Source organism: Talpa occidentalis, unplaced genomic scaffold (assembly GCF_014898055.3).
Source record: "Talpa occidentalis isolate TD23 unplaced genomic scaffold, MPIMG_talOcc4v2.1 talOcc4.9, whole genome shotgun sequence".
Taxonomy (NCBI): Eukaryota; Metazoa; Chordata; class Mammalia; order Eulipotyphla; family Talpidae; genus Talpa; species Talpa occidentalis.
Window position 1 is genome coordinate 11842329 of NW_023605305.1, and position 19524 is coordinate 11861852.

Here is a 19524-nt window from a genome sequence, read left to right on the forward strand (position 1 = left end):
TCTTCTAAAATATATGACAGGGCCTCCCTGGGGGTGAAAGGGGTTAAGAGGCAACCTATGAAACTATCCGCAAGCCACTGCAGCACAAGTTCGATCCTCGGCCAGGGAGATACCCACATGGCCCAGCAGACCTCACCTCTCCTGTCTCGCCAGCTGCTCCCCTCAGCAGTGTATTTCAGTAGATCAGACTGTTCTGCTCCCCACTGTCTCTGGTGAATCCTCTCACCACCTCCACCCCTGCACCTCTGGCCTACACCCCAGCTCTTGTATGTATAAATAAATAAATCTTCAAAAAAATATTATTTTTTAGTTTAAAAAAATTGGACTTGAGGGCCTCCCCTGGTGGTGCAGCGGTTGAGCGCTGGGCCCAACGAGGGTCCCACATGGCGTGCAGACCTCTCCTGCTGCGCCCGTTGTTCCCCTCAGCAGTGTACTTCAGTCCTTCTGCCTGTTCTGCTCTCCGCTCTGGTGAATCCTCTCACCCTCCCAGTGCTTGTATAAATAAATAAATAAATAAATAAATAAATAAATAAATAAATAAATGTTTTAAAAAAATTGGACTTGATCTGTCAAAGTTAGCAAGGCGAAAGGTGGCAACAATGTGAGGGAAGCAGGACGGGTTCACCTAGTCTTTGAATATGGCTAAACACACCTTCAGTGCTGGCATCTTTTAACATAGTGTACACTATGAAAAAATGGATGTTATTAATTTGCTTCTTCTAAGAGTCAGGGGAAATTTATAAACTAAAGAGAAAGCAGGAATAAGTAGCCTTTGAGATTTAAATAAAAATTGCTTGGACCTCACAGTAGGCATGGTTTCAAAATCAGACTTAAGAAAGCTAAATTGGACTACATCAAAGCTAAAAACTTTTGAGCTGAAAAGACAATCCCTAACAGAATGAGAAAAGATTTGCAAACATGAGGCACTTGTATCCAAAATGTGAGAACTCTTACAGTTCAATAAAAATAAAAGACAACCCACTTTTTTAAATGGCCAAAGGAATTGGAATTATTCTAAAATAAATAAATAAATGGGTGGATGGATGGATGGATGGACATATTGAATGGGCAATAAACATGAAAAGATGCTCAACATTACTGGTCACCAAGGAAATGCAAGTCTAAACCACAGGAGAATCCACTTCACACAGTCAGGATGGCTACAAGTATAAAGAGAAACAAAAACAAGTGCAAGGCTGTGGAGAAATTGTAATCTCCATACACTGTATGTTAAATAGTACAATTTGGGAAAATAATTAGTTACTCAAAATGTCCAACATGATGTTATCATTATGCCCCAACAATTCCAATCCTACGAATCTACCCTAGAAAAATCAAAACATACCCCACAACATGCAAACTAAGAGTCACAGGAGCATTATTTACAGCAGCTAAAAAGTGGAAACAACCCAAATGGCCATCCATTAATAAGTATCTAAAAATGAGGTAGATACACAGAACGGAATATTATTCAGCAATAAACAGAAATTAGTTATTAGGAAAATGCAATCAAAACCACAATGAGATGTCAATGCAAACCCACCGGCTGGCAATTAACCAGAACTTAAATGTCAGGAGAAACTGGGCCTTCACACACTGCAGGTGGGAAGGTAAAGCGGCACGCAGCTGTGGAAACAGAATGGTGGCTCCACAGTTAAACACAATTACCACACGAACCAGGAACCCCACTAGTAGGTGCACAGCCCCCAGATCTAAAACCAGGTGTTCTAACAAAAACTTGTACATAAATGTTCATAGCAGCACTAATCTTATGGCCAAAAAGTGGCAACAACCAAAACGTCTATTAACTAGGTGAAGTGATGGATTTGTTAATTATCTTGGGCTTGGCAACCATTTTATAGTGTACATCAAATCACCACATTGTACACTTTAAATATATACAATTATATTTTTCAATTATTCCTGGGGAATGTTGAAGGAAATTTTTTAAGTCCTTCAACTTGAACAGATAAAGAAAATGTGGTATATCCAAACAATGGACTATTATTCAGCCATAAAGAGAGTTCAAATATTAATACACAATACTACAGCAAGATCCTAGAAAACATTATGCTAAATGAAAGCCAGACCCCAAAAAAAAACCGCCAGGAGCTGTGTAATTCCATTTATATGAAATACATAGATTAGAGAAGTGCTTGGAGACAGGGAGTTTCCTGGTTGCCTGGGGCTGGGCGGAAGGGGAAATGCGAAGTGCCTATTTAATGTAAATAAAGCTTCCTTTTAGAATGAAAAAAGTTCTAGATCCAACAATGGTGAGGTTTGCACAACATTGTAAATGTACTTAATGCTCCCATTATATACTTAAAATGTTAACTTCTGCACATTTTATTTATGCATACAAGAGCTTGGGTACAGGCCAGGTGAGTGGGGTGAGAGGATTCACCAGAGACAGAGTGGGGCTCAGAACAGGTGGATCTACTAAAAGATTGACCAAAGTATACTGCTGAGGGGAGCAGTGGGCGAGTCAGGAGAGGTCTGCCGTGCCATGTGGGTTGTGTCTTAAACCCTTGCGCCACCAGGGAGGCCCTACACACTTTTAAAAAAGATTTTTTAAAAATAAAATATTGACACATGTTACAACACAGATAATCCTTGAAACATGCCAAGTGAAATAAATAAGTCCATACATGAAATGTCCAGAATGGGCAAATTTAGAGGCAGAAAGTATATAGTTGGGTGCTGCTTGGAACTGGAGGGGGCAATGCACAGGGGTGAACTAAGAAATAACCTATTGATAAGTGTCATGGCTTTTTATTGTGGGAGGGGGTTGAGGGGGAGATGTCCTAAAAACAGATGGCTAAACCACCTTGAGAATATACAAATAACGAAAAAACACTGCATGGTACATCTTGAGTGGGTGAATCACAGGATATGCGAATGATATCTCAATACAGTTTTTAAGCTGCAGCTTAAAATTCACCTTTATGATATTCCCCTGATGGTGAGCTCAGCCTATTTCTACAGTTAAAGTCAGAACTATTCCTGTAAAGGTTTACATTTTTTGATTACTCTGGAACCTAATTAAGAAGCTGGCTGAAACTTAGCACTTTTTATTCTACACGGACTTCTGTCACTCCAATACTTACTACTGCTAGAGTGAGATTTGCCCTCTTCGCCAACTAGACGTGTGCCCGGCACCTGAATCATCCGTTTGTTTGCCAGTTTCCTGACTTGTTTCATGCTTCCAACTAGATCTTTTTCAAGTCCCACGATGGGACACTGACTTCCATTCCTGCCGAATCTCCCCCCCAGCGGAATGAAAAAACTCCAGAAAACCTTTACTAAAAACGCCGCTAAAAGGTTACTGAGCATGCCCGGCTTGGTCAAGTCAACCTAACAAGGTTCGGGAACAAAAACTATAGTTCCCGCGTTAAAAGCTGGAAAAACAGAAGAGACAAGCACAATGCCTGAGAATGCAAAGGCAAGGCAAGGTTTGAGGGCTAAGCAGCAGTGAAGGTCAGCACTTGCACAGCTCAAACTTGGTTCTCAGCAAGCGTGGCGGAGGGTCAGAAAGGCCACAACAAAACCAAGAAAAAAAAAAAAAAAAAAGCTTACAAATACTACAAAGCGAGGGGAGGTCAACTGGGGGGCGAAGGGTACCGATGACGTCGGCTAACCATACATTTTTCCAAAGCAGCCCTGGCCAAAATGATGAAAATGACCAAGCCTTCAGCGCCAACAGTAATGCAAGACATGCTGGGAGCAGCTCCCTTCCAAGAAGTTCCTTTTCCCAGTCGAAAAAGCCACGCCGTGGCCAAGATACACCAACCACCAGTGTTTGCTAAGCTCGCAGATCCTGCCTGTAGCCATCGCCACCGCCATCTTCTGAGATACGAACCCAGAACCCTTCCTCCGGGGCGTCCGGCAGCATCACCTCCGTGCAGAGCCCGGGAGGCTGCGCGCCGCAGCTCGCCGAGCCGGCGGGAGGGATGCAGCTCCCTGCGCCCCTCGGCGCCCGCGGGGTGCGCGCAGCCGGCTCCCCGACCCCAGCCCCGAGCCCCGCTCTCCAAGGGGCGGCGCGAGGGGGGCGCCAGGCCGGGGCGCGGGCCTCACCTGCACACGCCGCGGATGCAGGGCTCCAGCCAGATGCGGTAGGCGGTCTCGATGTGCTCCTGCGACACCTCCTCGGGCCGCACCGTCTCCGCCCAGCGCCAGGCCGCCTTCTCCAGCTGCAGCCGCGGAGCCATGGCCTCGGCCCAAGGAGCGCCTCCCGAGCCCGGCCGCCGCTGCCGTCGCTGCCGCCGCCCAAATAAGCTCCGCCACCTGCCAGCGAGGAGGACCGGGCGCTCCCTCAGCCAGCTGGCCAGTCAATCACCTGTGCGCGCCACTGCCGCCGCGCCCGCCCGCCCGCGCCCTGCCCGCACGACCGGCCGCAAAGCGCCGCCGCGGGCACCCGACACCCCCCGCGCCCGCGGACGTTGGAGGTGGACGCCCCGTCGCGCACGGCGCATGCGCCGCCCCAGCAGCCTTTGCACCTCCCGCGCCTCAGGCCCGGCCGGCGGAGGAAGGGGAAGCGGCCGTCGGCACCGTCTTGCCACGTCCTCAGCGGCGCTGCTGGGGAGCGGCGCGTCAGCACCTGTGCCCGGGAGCGGCCTGCGCGCCACCACGCTCACGGGCCCGCGCCGCGAGGGCGGAACGCTGTCGGCTCGCGCCCCCCGCCGCTGCCCCTTTAACTGTGGGCGGCTACTCTCACGCGAGAGGCTGCTCGACGCACACCATAGGTCCGCCGGGCTGCGGGGTGGGGCCTGACCCTGGGTCACCAAAGGAAAAAGGGTCGGGTCTCTGGGGGAAGATTTAACTTCACCAGAACCGGTTCCGACGCCTATCCCGCGCCCACCTGACGTCATGGGACGGTCCTGGCTTTTCCTGGGTTTGGAACTGGACTACGTGTCCCGGCATGCACTTCGTGCTGCCACTCACTGGGTGCGAGGGATGCTGGGATTTGTAGTCCTCGAAAGGCGGGGGGCGAGTTGGGCGGGAAGGTGGGAGATGCGGGACCCACGCGGGTGCCCCGGTTGGAGTTCTTTGATAGGCAAGGTCTTCCTGCAGCTGGTTGACCTCCGCGCTGTTGTTCTCCAAATGCTGATTTCCTAGTTCTTTGGAGAAATTCCTCTCTAGCTCCCGGGTGTAAAAACATTTCCTTTTTGCAACTCTGCCCTAGGGTATAAAGATTTGACTAATCAGAATGGTTTACAAACTGTAAAAGGCATTGCTATAGTGAGGATTTAAGGGCTTTGCATTTGAATGAGAGCACTACAGGGGTTCAAGCACTAATTTCTGACTCATCCGTTTACCTCTGGGTAACCTTGGACTCCGTGCTTAACGTGTGTTAAGACGACTAACGTTCACTGAAGGCTTGAAAATAAGATGTGGCGCTAACGTGGATGAGTTGAGGGCGGCACAAACACAAGATCCCCTTGCTAGCCTTGAAGTGAGTACTGGGAAGAGGCTTCCCAGAAGTGGTAACTTTTACGCCTAACCCTTAAAAGATAGAACACACCCTTCCAGACAAAGGGAACTACAAGGAGAAACTTCTAGATGTGAGGCCAGAATTCTGAGACTGGGAGAATTGAAAGTTAGGGCTTGAGAGGCTCCCCCACATTTGCCTTTATTTGAGAAAGTCAATGAAAGTTTTAAAGAGGGTGAGTAAACGTTTGTATTTTGTAGAACTTTCTCGATCTGGGTCAAGAGCAGAGCCAGAAAGACCTCTTAAAAGATTATAGACTAGGGAAAACAAAGGCCTGAACTGGGCCGTGTAGTAAGTATGGAGCAAGGAGACAAATTTCAAAGATATTTAGGACGTGGAATTGCTACAGCTTGCTGTCAGACTTATCAGTGTCTTTATCTTCCTCTCGTTTGACCTTCAAGCCTGGGTCATTGTCCTTGGTGCTTGGACTCCTTGTGTCAGCCATTGCCTCACTTAGCACGTGATAAAACTGTGAATGTTTTTCACCATCTTACTGCTACATGCCTGTTTTCTAACTTGGGTAATTAAATGAAACTTCTACCAAGTGAGATAAAAACTAGAAAAGCAGGCTTAGAAGGGGGTATGATTGCAGTTCTTAATAAGTTGCATTTCAGGTGCAACTTACTCAGACATGAGTGACTCTTGAGGGCTATATTGCTCTTGCATCCTGAATTCTTTAACCTTTACTGGAGCATTTTCATTAACATCCCAACTATACTGTAATTTCTCCCAAATTTAACAAACCCTTTCTTGACTCCCACATCCCACCTCCAGCTACTGTCCCATTTCTCTGCTCCCCTTTGTAACATAACTCCTGGAAAGACTTGTCTACATACTCCTCTTCAGTTCTCTTCCTCCTATTCTCCCTTCAATTCACTCCAAATCAGGCTCTTGACTTTGTTACCCCCAAAACCACTCATATGGTCACCAACTTTCTGCTCACAACCATTTGCTTGACCTGACTTCAGCATCAGACCCTCTCTCTTGCAAGCATTTTTTTTTAGAAGTTTTTTTTTAATATTTATTTATTTATGCATACAAGAACTGGGGTACAGGCCAGAGGTGTGGGGGGTGAGAGGATTTACCAGAGACAGAGTAGGGAACAGAACAGGCAGATTGACTGAAATACGCTGCTGAGGGGAGCAGTGGGCGAGTCAGGAGAGGTCTGCTGCACCATGTGGGATAGGACTCGTGCTGCAGTGGCTCCGGAAAGCTTCCTAGGTTGTGTCTTAACCCCTTGAGCCAGCAGGGAGGCCTGCAAGCACTTTCTTAACTTGCAGGACACCATTCTCTCCTGGGGTTCCCATCACTCCAGCCATTCTTTCTTGGTGTCCTTGCTGATTCTGTGTTACCGCTCTACCTATAAACTTGAGTGGCTCAGGGTCCTCCTTGGGCTTCTCCTCTAACTACATTTTCTCCCTTGGTGAGCTGATCTCCTGTGGCTTTCATTACATTACAGTTGTGTGATGACTCCCAAATTCATCTCTCTAGACCTCACCTTGCTCCTAAAATCCCAGATCTTTATATCTTGCTGCATCTTTGACATCTCCCAAGTGCAGTAGGTGTTTCCCACTTCAGAGGTCCAAAACATTTCCTTATTCTATTTCCAGCCCTTCTCCCCAAATATTCTTCTGCAGTCTTTCCCATCTCAGCAGGTGACAGCTTCATTCTCCTACAAACCTTAGAGATGGCTTGAATGTCTTTTTCTTATATCCCCATCTAGGCCTTCCACAATCCTGTCAGCTGTGCCTGCAAAATATACACAGAATGCAACCACTGTTAAAAAAAAAACAAAATTCAACCCAATAAATTTAGAAATCTAATTGGTTTTGTTAAAGGGACTCAAGAATTCAGCAGCATCTCAAACAGCTAGTACAAAGTGGAAAGTTTTTCAGTAGGGCAAAAAGAGGGTGGGATTATTTAGCAAAAGAAAGGATTGGTATAGGCACCAAGCCACCTTCCCTTGAGGCAAGGGAGGGACCCCTAGGCAGATGTCTGGCTATTGTTGGCCCAGACTGATCAGCATTACTTCCCGGGAGGGGTTGAAACGACAATTACAATAGACATTAAATCTTGTTTGGCGACATGGGTTTAGCACAAGTGTCTCCATTTTGGGCCAGTTTCTTTTTGTTTTTAATACACTACAGTTACCATTGCCACCCTGGTCTCACCCAGGGTTATTGCAAAATCTTCCTAACTGGTCTTCCTTGTCTTTACCTCTGACAGTTCTTGGCATGTAAGCCAGATGGACATTCCTCTACTCAAAAACCTCCAAAAACTTCCTCCCTCAGAATAAATAACAAATGCCCTCTCCTCTGTGCCTTGCTGCCCAGTACTCGTTGCCTACTGCTTTTCCTTCCCCCAGCTTTGTTCTGACAATGCTGTGGTCCTCCTTCAGGCCACAGAACTACTCAAGTAGCCTCCTGCCTCAGGGCCTCTCCTGTTTCTTTGGTCTAAAACACTTGCCCTGCACAGCCACTTGACAGGCTCCTTCACCTAACAAGTTTCAGGAGCAAAGGGAGGATCCTGGAAAGAAGGTCCAGAATGACTAATATTTAGATATAAAGAGAAGCAGAAAAATTGAATATGGAGAAAAGTTTCACGTCAATGGGGAGTCCCTTTTTTTCCTCTCCATTCTGAAAAACTTTCCCTTCATAGAAAAAATTTTGAAACAATTATCTACAACCAGCACTACCCAACAGAAACATATGAACCACTTACGTCATTTTAAATTTTCTATTAGCCATGTTTTTTAAAAAGATATTTATGCATACAAGAGCTGGAGTGTAGGCCAGAGGTATGCAGAGATGAGAGGATTCACCAGAGACACAGTGGGGAGCAGAATAGGCGGATCTGCTGAAATACACTGCTGAGGGGAGCAGCAGGCAAGACAGGAGAGGTCTGCTGCGCCATGTGTGTCAGCTCCCTGGCCAGGGATTGAACTCGTGCTGCAGTGGTTGCCGACAGCTTCATAGAGCTAAGACTTATGAACCCCTTGTGCCACCAGGGAGGCCCCTCTAGTAGCCATGTTTTAAAAGAGTAAAAAGCAGATGAAATTGATTTGAATAATACATGTAACCTAATATGTCCAAAATCTTTACATTCCTACATGAACTTGATATTTTTACTATATTAATGAGATTTCAACTTTTTTTCACATTTTGGAAATTAATGTACATTTTACACCTACAGCCCATCTCAATTCAAACTTGACACATCCAAGTGCTGACAGCCACAAGTGCTGTGTTGATGGTAGCAGGCAGCAAGGGTCTCTACCCTCCTGACTTCATCACCTTCTCACTCTTCATCTAGCTCCAACCTGGCTTATACTCATATCACTGCTGCTTTTATTGACTTCATGGTACCAGACCAGGGATCCCTTCTGGCCTTAGCAGCCACTAGCACAGATGACCACTCATACCGTCTTGAGAGGTCCTCCTCTTGGCTTCTGGGCAGTATCTCTGGGTTTTCTATCTCCCTCAGTGACTGCTCATCAGTGGACTTTGCTGCCTCTTCCCTCTGTACTGTCAGTGCAAAGGAGAATCTCATTTTCTGTGTGTGTCTACTCTGTACTCCACTACCTCACTTCTGACACCAGATGTGTGGGTTTTCCACACATCAAACAATTCTGCAACACCGGCTAGGTGTCTAACTCAGTTTTGACACTAATCGACCTGGAGATAGCATCAGAGCAAACAGGGTTCAGTTACTGACCTCAAACAAAAGGAATTTGTTATTCCAACAACACAGTAGGGTTTATTAGGAAACAACAGAGTAGATTGTAGAATATGTTCCCAGTGAGGCCCAAGTGGACTTCCTGGAATCCAAGACTAAGACTATCAATCCCTCATGTAACCACTACAGAACCGCTCGCTGTGTCCCTTTAGCAGAAATAACATCACCTGGGGTGAGGAAGCTGAAAGGTGTGCTGGGTCCATGGCCTGCTGGTTTGCACATGCCTAGGCACACTCCAGCATCTTGATCTCATTTAAATCAAGTTCTGAAGAATAAAGATCACAGGTCCCATAAGACTGCACACGTAGGGCTTCCCTGATGGCCTTGGGCTTCAGTGACAGCACTATCCCCACAATGGCCCACCACAGTGGCTGGCCTGAGTTCAATCTCTGGCCAGGACGCTGACTCACATGGCACAGCAGACCTCTCCTGTCTCACCCGCTGCTCCCCTCAGCAGTGTATTTCAGTCAGTCTGCCTGTTCTGTTCCCCACTCTGTCTCTGGTGAATCCTCTCACCACCACCCCCCCACCACCCCGCACCTCTGGCCTACACCCCGGTTCTTCTATGCATAAATAAATAAATCTTTAACAACAACAACAAAAAACCTGCACACAGACCCCTCCAGACACCAACTGACCAACTGCAAGGCCAGGTTCTCAGTTGAGCTTCTGACCATCTGGCTATATATCAGGGGTTTTCATGCCTCCTCTACTCCTTGGGTTTGATTAATTTGCTAGAAAGGCTGACAGAAATCAGGAAAACATTTCACCTATTAGTCATTTTACCTATTGCCTACTGGATATAACAGCCAGATGGAAGAGATGGATGGGACAAGAGCTTCTATGCCCTCCCCAGATATACCACCCTCTCAGCACCAGCTCTGCTCACCACCCAGAAGCTCTCTGAAACTTTTTGATTTTTACATTCATTATATAGCCATGGGTGATTAAATCATTGGCCTTTGGGAGCCTCCCTGGTGGCGCAGGGATTTTTAAATCTCAGCACTATCAAGCAGCATGAGTTCGATCCCCAGGCAGGGAAGACCTCTCCTGTGTTGCCTGCCGCTCCCCTCAGCAGTGTACTTCAGTAGATCTGCCTGTTCTGCTCCGCACTCTGTCTCTGATGAATCCTCTCACCTGCCCCTGCACCTCTGGCCTGTACCCCAGTTCTTGTATGCATAATGGCAACTGGGAGCAGAACAGGCGAATTGACTGAAACACGCTGCTGAGGAGAGCAGCGAGCGAGACAGGTGAGGTCTCCTGCACCATGTGGGTGCTCCCTGGCCAGGGATCGAACTCATGCTACAGTGACTATGGATATCTTCATAGGTTGCATCTTAACCCCTTGCGCCACCAGGAAGGCCCCATAAATAAATCTTTTTTAAAAAAATAAATAAATCATTGGCCTTTGGTGATTGAGTTCAATCTAAATAAAACCCTTCAGTGTCCCTTTCCTAGAGTAGAGGGGGGCTAATAGTTCCAGCTCTCTAGTCACGGTTTATTCCCCTAGCAACCAGTGCTTGTCCCTAGGTTACTTCCGAAGGGCTTGCCAAACTTCAACTCATTAATAAGTAAGTGTGCTTGAAAAGGGCTTGTTGGGAACAACAAAAGACACCTTCATCACTTATCACTTAGGGAAGCCCAAGAGCATTAGGAGCGCTGTGCCAGGAATAGAGTAAGACCAAATCTGTATTTCTTCATATGAATCACAGTGTCACAGCTGGAGTTTTTCTAACCCATATCTTGGGCCCTCTCCTAAATCAATAAAAAGAAAAGAATTAAGTATAAACATAAATCAGATCATGCTGTTAGAGGGCAGGGAGAGGGGCACCCCAGACCCCACAAACCTGACTGCTCTAAATAGGTTCTGCCATCTGCCACCATCTGCCACATCAATACAAAACATATGAGAAACTTTCATGGGAAGGAACTTTAATACAATTAGGAAACAATACAGGAAAGGCAAAGAATCTAGTTTCTAAATCAACCACCCAAAGTTACCCGTCCCCTCGTGGGTAAAAGTCCATCCAAATGGGATTGGCCCAGAGCAAGGCCCCAAAGCCTGCCCCAAGTCTAAAGCATCTTCCAGTGGGGACCCACAGAAAAGGGTCACAAACAACCAGACAAGTCTGGGAGGAAAAGAGCAAAATCAAAATCAAGACAAAAACCGCCATGGTTACCTCCCCACGGGTCTCTCACCCACATCTGTGTCACCCAGTCCACGACCAAAAGACAAGCGCAGTTTCTTCACATGTCTCTTGGCTCCATGTGCCTCCTCCAGGCCTCCTTCTGGCTCTCCATCCTGCTTCCTTCCTTCCTCAGTCCCCTCTGCAGCTTCTTCTCTCTCTGCTCAGCTCCACCCTCCCTTGGGTGGGGCAGGAACCTGGAACCTCCCCCTTTCCTGGGGACCACCCTGTTACAACGCCACTCTGTTTTGGCATTCCTTTGCACTTTTGTTTTTTTTAAGATTTATTTATTTACACATGCAAGAGCTGGGGCATAGGCCAGAGGTGTGGGGGGTGAGAAGATTCACTAGAGACAGAATAGAGAGCAGAACAGGTGGATCTACTGAAATACACTGCTGAGGGGAGTAGCAGGCAAGACAGGAGAGATCTGCAGCACTATGTGGGTAGCTCCCCGACCAGGGATCAAACATGTGCTGCAGTGACTGCCGATAGCTTCATGGTGCTGACGCTTAACCCCTTGCGCCACCAGGGAGACCCTCCTTTGTGCTTTTAATAAAATCTATTTTTTTATAATTTATAGGACTGCAATAGGCAGAATAACAGCCTCCACAAAGATTGTATACTGACTGCTTGTGTCCTCACCAGTCATATGTTAAATCCTAAGACCCAGTGTAATAGTTTTGGAGGTGTGCTTTTGGGGATTAGGTCATGAGAGTTAATTGAAATAATCCCCTCTCTGAAATGAATTCAAAATTTAAAAGTTTAGTGGCCTCCCTGGTGGTGCAGGGGTTAAGACAGCACCATCAAGCTATCGCCAGCCACTGCAGCTTGAGTTTGATTCCCAGTGGGCCAGGGAGCTACCCACATGGCACAGCAGACCTCTCCTGTCTCTCCCGCTGCTCCCCTCAGCAGTGTATTTCAGTAGGTCTGCCTGTTCTGCTCCCCACTCTCTCTAGTGAATCCTCTCACGCCCCACACCTCTGGCTTACACCCCAGTTCTTGCATGCATAAATAAATAAATCTTTAAAAAAAATTTTTAAAGTTCATTAAAGAGGTTGTTCAGAGCCCAGGAGGACCCAGACTTGGGGACAGTCAACAGATTTTTCTGAGTCACTGACCTGCACTCAGCTTTGTCTCAATTTAAAGTTATTTGTACAGAAAGAATATGTAATTGTTCTTTAGAAGGCATCTAGTTAAGGGGCCTCCCCAGTGGCGCAGTGTGTTGAGAGCTGTGAAGCTGTCCACAGCTTCTGCAGCACAGGTTCGATTCCCGGCTGGCCAGGGAGATTCCCACATGGCGTGGCAGACCTCTCCTGTCGTGCCCGCTGCTACCCTCAGCAGTGTGTTTCGGTCAGTCTGCCTGTTCTGTTCCCCACCCTGTCTCTGGTGAATCCTCTCACCCATGCCTCTGGCCTGTAGCCCAGCTCTTGTATAAAAATAAATATATCTTAAAAAAAAAAAAAAACTCTGTAGTTTCAAAAAAAAAAAAAAAAAGAAGGCATCTAGTTAATTTCTAACATTTTCTGTTAACGAAAGGTTGACTTCTAATTTTCTTAGTTAATGATAAAAGAGAAGCATAACTCATAACTTCAAAATGATCCCTTCATTTTATAAAGTCAATTCGGAGCTATTGTTAGTGTATGACCAAGTGGTCTCCCAGGACACCAAACTGTTAAGGGGTACACGCACTAAAAGGGGTCCAGCCATCTGCTACAGAAAAGCAAAGGAAGCAGACCCTTAGAGTGAAAGATCTTTAGTTTAGTGTGCATAGAAAGAGAAGAAAAAGGGGGCCTCCCTGGTGGCGCAAGGGGTTAAGATGCAACCTATGAAGCTGTCCACAGCCACTGCAGCATGAGTTTGATTCCTAGACAGGGAGTTACCCACATGGTGCAGCAGACCTCTCCTGACTTGCCCACTGCTCCCCTCAGCAGTGCATTTCAGTCAATCTGCCTGTTCTGTTCCCCACTCTGTCTCTGGTGAGTCCTCTCACCCCCACACCTCTGGCCTTTACCCCAGTTCTTGTGTGCATAAATAAATAAATCCTTAAAAAAAAAAAAGAAAGAGAAGAAAGAATATTCCTACTAATAGTTTCCCAATAAAACCCCAAAACAACTCATCCCCTTTTGGGCAAATGCCCAGTCAAATAGGGTTGGTCCAGAGCGGGACCACAGAGGCCCAAAAGCTTTCCATAATTCTACAGTAACATCTGGTGGGGAACCCCAAGAAAGGTGTTAGGCAGGTACAAGAGAGCTGGAACAGGACAGGCTCAAATTTCAAAATAGAGTAAAAATCAAGAGAATGGCCACCATTGTCTCTGCCAAGGACAGCCTCTCACGTGTCTCTCCCAAGTACCTCTTCCAAGTGTTTCTACATGCCTCTCCTCCAGGTGTCTTCTCCAAGTTTCCTTCCCAGCACTATAAGGGTGCAAGTAGAGCTACAGAAGCAAGAAAGCAGACTTGCCTGCCTTCCGCGTTATGTAGGTCCATCTGGCCACCCCTCATTCCCAGTAGCTCCCCCAGCAGGAAAGTCCAGTTCATGGCATACTGCCACTTTTAGTCCAAGGAGCTGCACATAAGTAGGGGCAGGGAAAATGGCACCTCCCCTTGACAGAGGCATATCTGTAACACTATCTGTGTCAGAAACAAATACACAGGCCCTTCATCACCTGACTACTTCTAACTCCAACTTCTGGTTTTGTCTTCATTCACTGTGCTTTAGCCCTCAGTATCCGAGTACTCTCCTGCCCAGGGCCTCTGCCTGTAATGTTCCTTCCTTGCTCTTAACTTTCAGCTGAAATGTCACCTCCACAGAGAAGGCCTCCCAGACCTGCTGGAGACCCCTAAGGTGTAAAGTGCTGAAGCAAGGAAAGTCTGAAGGTCATGACTGGAAGTCTGGTCAACATGGGCTGGGAAGACTGGCCCGTGTCCAGACTGTGATGTCCTTCCTTGTATCAGCAAAGCTAAGTTTAAAGGAGAAACAGGTGTGGGAATACAACAACCTGATAACGCAGAACCTTGGTGGTGAATGTGTGCCAGATTAATGCTCAATACCAAGAGAAAAAAATCATTGTCTTGTAACTAACCTAAAGGGGAGGGGGGCATTTTGTCTCAATAAAAATGAGTTGCACTGGCACTTGGGGCGCTTGAGCTTGGACTGCGAAGCCTTGTGTCCCCTGGGTCCTGCTTCTCTTAAACCCTATTTTGTGTCTGTTATTTCTTTGTTTCTCAGTTCTTTCAGATTCCTCTCCTCAACCCTGTTCACTGGAACAGGCCTCCGGCACTGATCAGCCTGTTAAGAATAGATAGTCCTGGGCCTCCCCGGTGGCGCAGCGGTTGAGCGCTGGGTTGCGAAGCTGCCCGCGGCCTCTGCGGCGCCGGTTCGATCCCCGCCCCCCGGCCACCGGAGGAGGATCCCACATGGTGCGCAGACCTCTCCTGCCACCCGCTGCTCCCCTCAGCAGTGTACTTCAGTCCTTCTGCCTGCTCTGCTCCCCGCTCTGGCTCTGGTGAATTCTCTCACCCTCCCGCGCTTCTGACTGTACCCAGTGCATGTATAAACAAAACAAACAAATATAATAAATAAATAAATAAAAACATGCCTCTATAAAAAAAAAAAAAAAAAAAAAAAAAGAATAGATAGTCCTGGGCCTCCCTGGTGGTGCAAGGCGTTAAGATGCAACCTATGAAGCTGTCTGCAACCTCTGCAGCACGAATTCGATTCCCGGCCTGCCAGGGAGTAACCCACATGGCGCAGCAGACCTCTCCTGACTCACCCCCTGCTCCCCTCAGCAGTATACTTCAATCAGTCTGCCTGTTCTGGTCCCCACTCTGTCTCTGGTGACTCCTCTCACCCCCGCACCTCTGGCCTACACCCCAGTTCTTGTATGCATACATCAATAAATCTTTGAAAAAAAAAATCATGTTTCAGTTTCAAGTAGTTTTTTTTCCTTGATGAGGGAGACTTGAATACTAAATGTTGTTAACAATTATTACTCATTTCACTAATACTTGTTAATTAGATTTCTCTCTTGGCATCTCTGCTCCAGAAGAGGCGGGTTCCCATGCTCTGTTCCCACGGCTCTGGCTCTTGCAACGCAGACTTGTACTTTTGTTTTGCTTGTCTTCTAGGCTCTGAGCTGCTTAAGGACAGACATGTCCTTACTGCTACCTCCCGCCCCCCCCCCCCAGCTCCTAGTGCAGGCCCAGGCACTTTAGAACTAGAACTAAGGTCAAAGTGGGATGATGTAATAAAAATGGGATCCAAAGCGCCTCAGACTCTAAGCTCCTGGACTCTGATAGGCAGCCAGTTCTAGCTGTGTCTCCCAATTCCTGGGCTCCTTTGAACAAATCTGAATCCCAAAATCAGTCTGGCCTTTTTTTTTTTTTTTTTTTTTTTTTGTGGGACCCTCGCCGGTGGCTGGGGAACGAACCGGCGCTGTAGAGGCTGCGGGCAGCCTGGCAGTCCAGTGCTCAACCGCTGCACCACCAGGGGAGGCCCAAATCAGTCTGGACTTTGACTTCCGCCTTCAGGAAAGGAGATGGTTACACTTGCCTCGGGGCTTGCAGTCCAAGCTCTGGGCCTGGAATTGGCATCAATGAGTATTTACTAATAGCTGATCAAACTCTAAATTGCATAAAAGAATGTGACAGATGAAATGTATGAGCCCATATCCAAGACTCAAGGGGGATGGAGAGGAAATTCCCTTAGGGATGACCCCACTGTACAGAATAAGGCACATTCATTGGGTGGGACAATTGTCCTTTCCGTCCCTAGTCAACTTAACTTGGGGAAGAAACCTTGAGATACTAAGCCCTTTCTTCTTAGCGAGCTGCCACCACCCCGGGCCTGTAAGCGAAGGGGTGTCCTGTAGCCTCGCAGCAGCAACTGTTTCAACAATGCAGCGAAACCCCAGTTGCGAAACCCCAGTTGGGGCTTGTTTTGCAAAAGGTGGTCAAAACTTTTTTGCAAAAGATTTGCCTCCTGACTCCCATTTTGCTTTTGTGGAAACCCCTCCCACTTATCTTACAGACGCAGCAGGCTTGACCAGAGAAAACCAGTTGGAATAGGAATGAACCTACTTTTGAAAGTGGGCTTCTGGGCACAAGCACAAGCGCCAAGGACACTGCGCTAGAGTGACCCTGTGATGTCTGAACCTTCCAAATCCCCCAAGGATAAATGTTAACCATCCCCATGCCCTCACCCCCAGAAGCACACGATCAGCCTGCGCGCTTGCCAACCATGAACTTTCTGTTTCCCTTTTCCCTTGACCTACCATTATTTCTCCCTGCCTTCCATCTACTTTTAAAAACCTGAGGGCATCCCCGGTGGCGCAGCGGTTGAGCGCTTGGTTGCGAAGCTGCCCGCGCCCTCTGCGACGCAGGTTCGATCCCCGGCTGCTCCCCGGCCACCGGAGGAGGGTCCCACATGGCGCGCAGACCTCTCCTGCCGCCCGCTGCTCCCCTCAGCAGTGTACTTCGGTCCTTCTGCCTGCTCTGCTCCCCGCTCTGGCTCTGGTGAATTCTCTCACCCTCCCGCGCTTCTGACTGTACCCAGTGCATGTATAAACAAACAAACAAACAAACAAACAAATAAATAAATAAAACATGCCTCTATTTAAAAAAAAAAAAAAAACCTGAGCCCCGTAACAGGACAGGCAGACAGACCTGAATACACTCCTACTCTTGCTTGGCCTCCCGATAAGTGCTTTCCACACTTGCAAAAGCGGGTCACAGAGTTTGGCTTACTGAGCGCAGCCGCCCACTTTCAGTTACTGCAGAGCAAGGAGCCTCCCCTGGAGTTGACCTTGACTGCCCCCTAGGGACAGGCTTTTCTCCAGAACGGAGAGGGCCCGCGGAATTCCCCAGGAGGGGGTTAGGACGCTGTGTAAGCCTGTGGTCCTCTCTCTCTCTCTCTCTCTCTCTCTCTCTCTCTTTTTTTTTTTTTGCTCAGACTCCAGCTCACATCACCCTCATCAGCAGTCTAATGCGTGGTGTAGAAAGTCATCACCGCGGGTACCCGCCGCTCGGCTACCAGAACCCAAATCCCGAGGGCAAACCTCCACTGCCCACCGTACACGGAGCCTCACCTCCGCAGCGGCAGAAAGCCAGCCATGGTCCTCTTTCATGTTCACTCCCTGGCAGTCTCACCTGTCTTATAACTTTACATACCACCCATGCGCTGACTACTCCCAACAATTAAACCCCCAGTCCGTGCTTCCCCCCCCCCCCCCCCCCCCCCCGGGCAGACCTGGAGATCCAAACACTACTTGTCATTATAGGGGTGCCAGGGAAAGTCTTCTACCCCTCTGGGTTCTTCTAGCAAACAATCAAATGAACATTAGACAGATGAACAAGAAAACCAGGACCTCCCTGGTGGCACAGAGGTTAAGTCATAGTGCTATCAAGCCAGCCACTGCAGTATGAGTTCGACCCCCAGCCAAGGTGCTGACCCACATGTGCAGCAGACCTCTCCTGACTCGCCTGCTGCTCCCCTCAGCAGTGTATTTCAGTAGATCCGCCTGTCCTGCTCCCCACTCTGTCTCTGGTGAATCTTCCCACCCCCTGCACCTCTGGCCTGTATGTACCCCAGTTCTTATATGCATAAATAAATCTTTTTTTTTAAGATTTATTTTTCTTAAAGATTGATTTATTTTACACAAGAACCAGGGTACAGGCCAGATGCAAGGGAGGGTGAGAGGATCCACCAGAGACAGAGTGGGGAGCGGGGAGCAGAACAGGTAGACTGATGAAATGTACTGCTGAGGGGAGCAGCGGGTAAGGCAGGAGAGGTTTGCTGCGCCATGTGGGTTGCTCCCTGGCCGGGGATTGAACTCATGTTGCAGAGGCTGCAGATAGCTTCATAGGTTGCATCAGTGGAATTATTTTTGTTAATTTGTTTCTTATTGTATATATGGTCCATTGGCCCCTGCTAAAATTGAGTTCCATGAATGACCTGTTGATCTCTGAACCCCTAAATCATAGCACAGTGCCTGGCCCAGAGCAGGCATCCAAAAGCTAAGAATGAAAGTGTGATGTTGAGCCAATAATCTTTTTTCTTTATTTCCCTATGTGTAAAAGAAAGGCCCTGGACCATCTCAGCCTTTTTCAAAACTTGCTACTGGCGCCTTCACCTATAAAACTAAAAATTTTCAAGCCTCAGTTCTTTCTTCTATAATATAGGAAAATAAGAGTTTCAACCTCGGGCCTCCCTGGTGGTGCAGGTGGTTGAGCACAGTGCTGTGAAGCTGTCCGCAGCCTCTGCAGTGCTGGTTCGATCCCCGCTGGCCATGGAGCAACCCACATGGCGGGGCAGACCTCTCCTGTCTCGCCTGCTGCTCCCCTCAGCAGTGTATATCGGTTGTTCTGCCGGTTCTGTTCCCCACTCTGTCCCTGGTGGATCCTCTCACCCTCCCGCGCATCTGGCTTGTACCCCGGTTCTTGTATAAATTAGAATAAATCTTAAAAAAAAAAAAAAGAGTTTCAACCTCACAGGTATTTTGTAAGGATTAATAACTTAATATAATGCGGGTACTTGGAATCCTGTCTGCCCAGTGCACGTTATGCTGGATGAAGCTATGGATGTCATCATTGTGTACCTTGAGGTAACCATGTTTCCAGAAGGCCCCAGCAACCCGTAAGACACCACCTCACAGTCTGGGACCCTATGGGAAGGTTAAACCCCATTGCTATCTAAAGGTTCTCTTCTAGGACTGACATTTGCCGCTCCCTTGACATCCTATGCATGTGAGGTCCAAGGCTAGGCCTGGGGGGCTCCATGAGGACACATGGTCTAAAAGATCTGCCATGGAGCTCAGGAAGCTGAAGTTTCAAAACCTGTCATTTGCACAGGAGAGGTCTGCCGTGCCCTGTGGGACCCTCGCCGGCCAGCCGGGATTGAACAGGTGCTGTAGAGGCTGCGGACAGCTTCATAGCTTAACGCTCAACTGAGTGTTGGGATCATTTGGGGAGATGTGATTGAGTGAGAGGGAGGGAAAGTGCTGACCCAGACTAGGTAATCAGCAAGTGCGATTTGAGAAGCGACTTGTAAGCTGAGACCAGAAAGACCTGAAGAAGGCAGCCATGGAAGGAGGGGTATGGGAGAGCACTGGGAGCGAGC

At 47.9% G+C, this 19524-nt stretch overlaps 1 protein-coding gene and 1 non-coding gene across 4 annotated transcripts in view; both read right to left on the minus strand.

Moving 5' to 3' along the window:
* USP48 (ubiquitin specific peptidase 48) overlaps positions 1–4409 on the minus strand; it is a 70710-nt gene extending 66301 nt beyond the window's left edge. Inside the window, exon 1 of one of the 3 annotated variants that reach the window (XM_037500660.1) lies at positions 4075–4409. In XM_037500660.1, coding sequence (XP_037356557.1) covers positions 4075–4208 — 134 coding nt within the window. In that variant the 5' untranslated portion in view covers positions 4209–4409. The remainder of the gene's footprint in view (positions 1–4074) is intronic. The other 2 variants (XM_037500661.1, XM_054690882.1) reach the window with 2 other exon arrangements.
* A 12943-nt stretch (positions 4410–17352) lies between these two features.
* On the minus strand, positions 17353–17418 carry LOC119237350 (small nucleolar RNA SNORD104). The gene has a single exon (XR_005123287.1). It is a non-coding gene; the product is annotated as a small nucleolar RNA SNORD104 (small nucleolar RNA).
* Positions 17419–19524: the final 2106 nt, after the last annotated feature.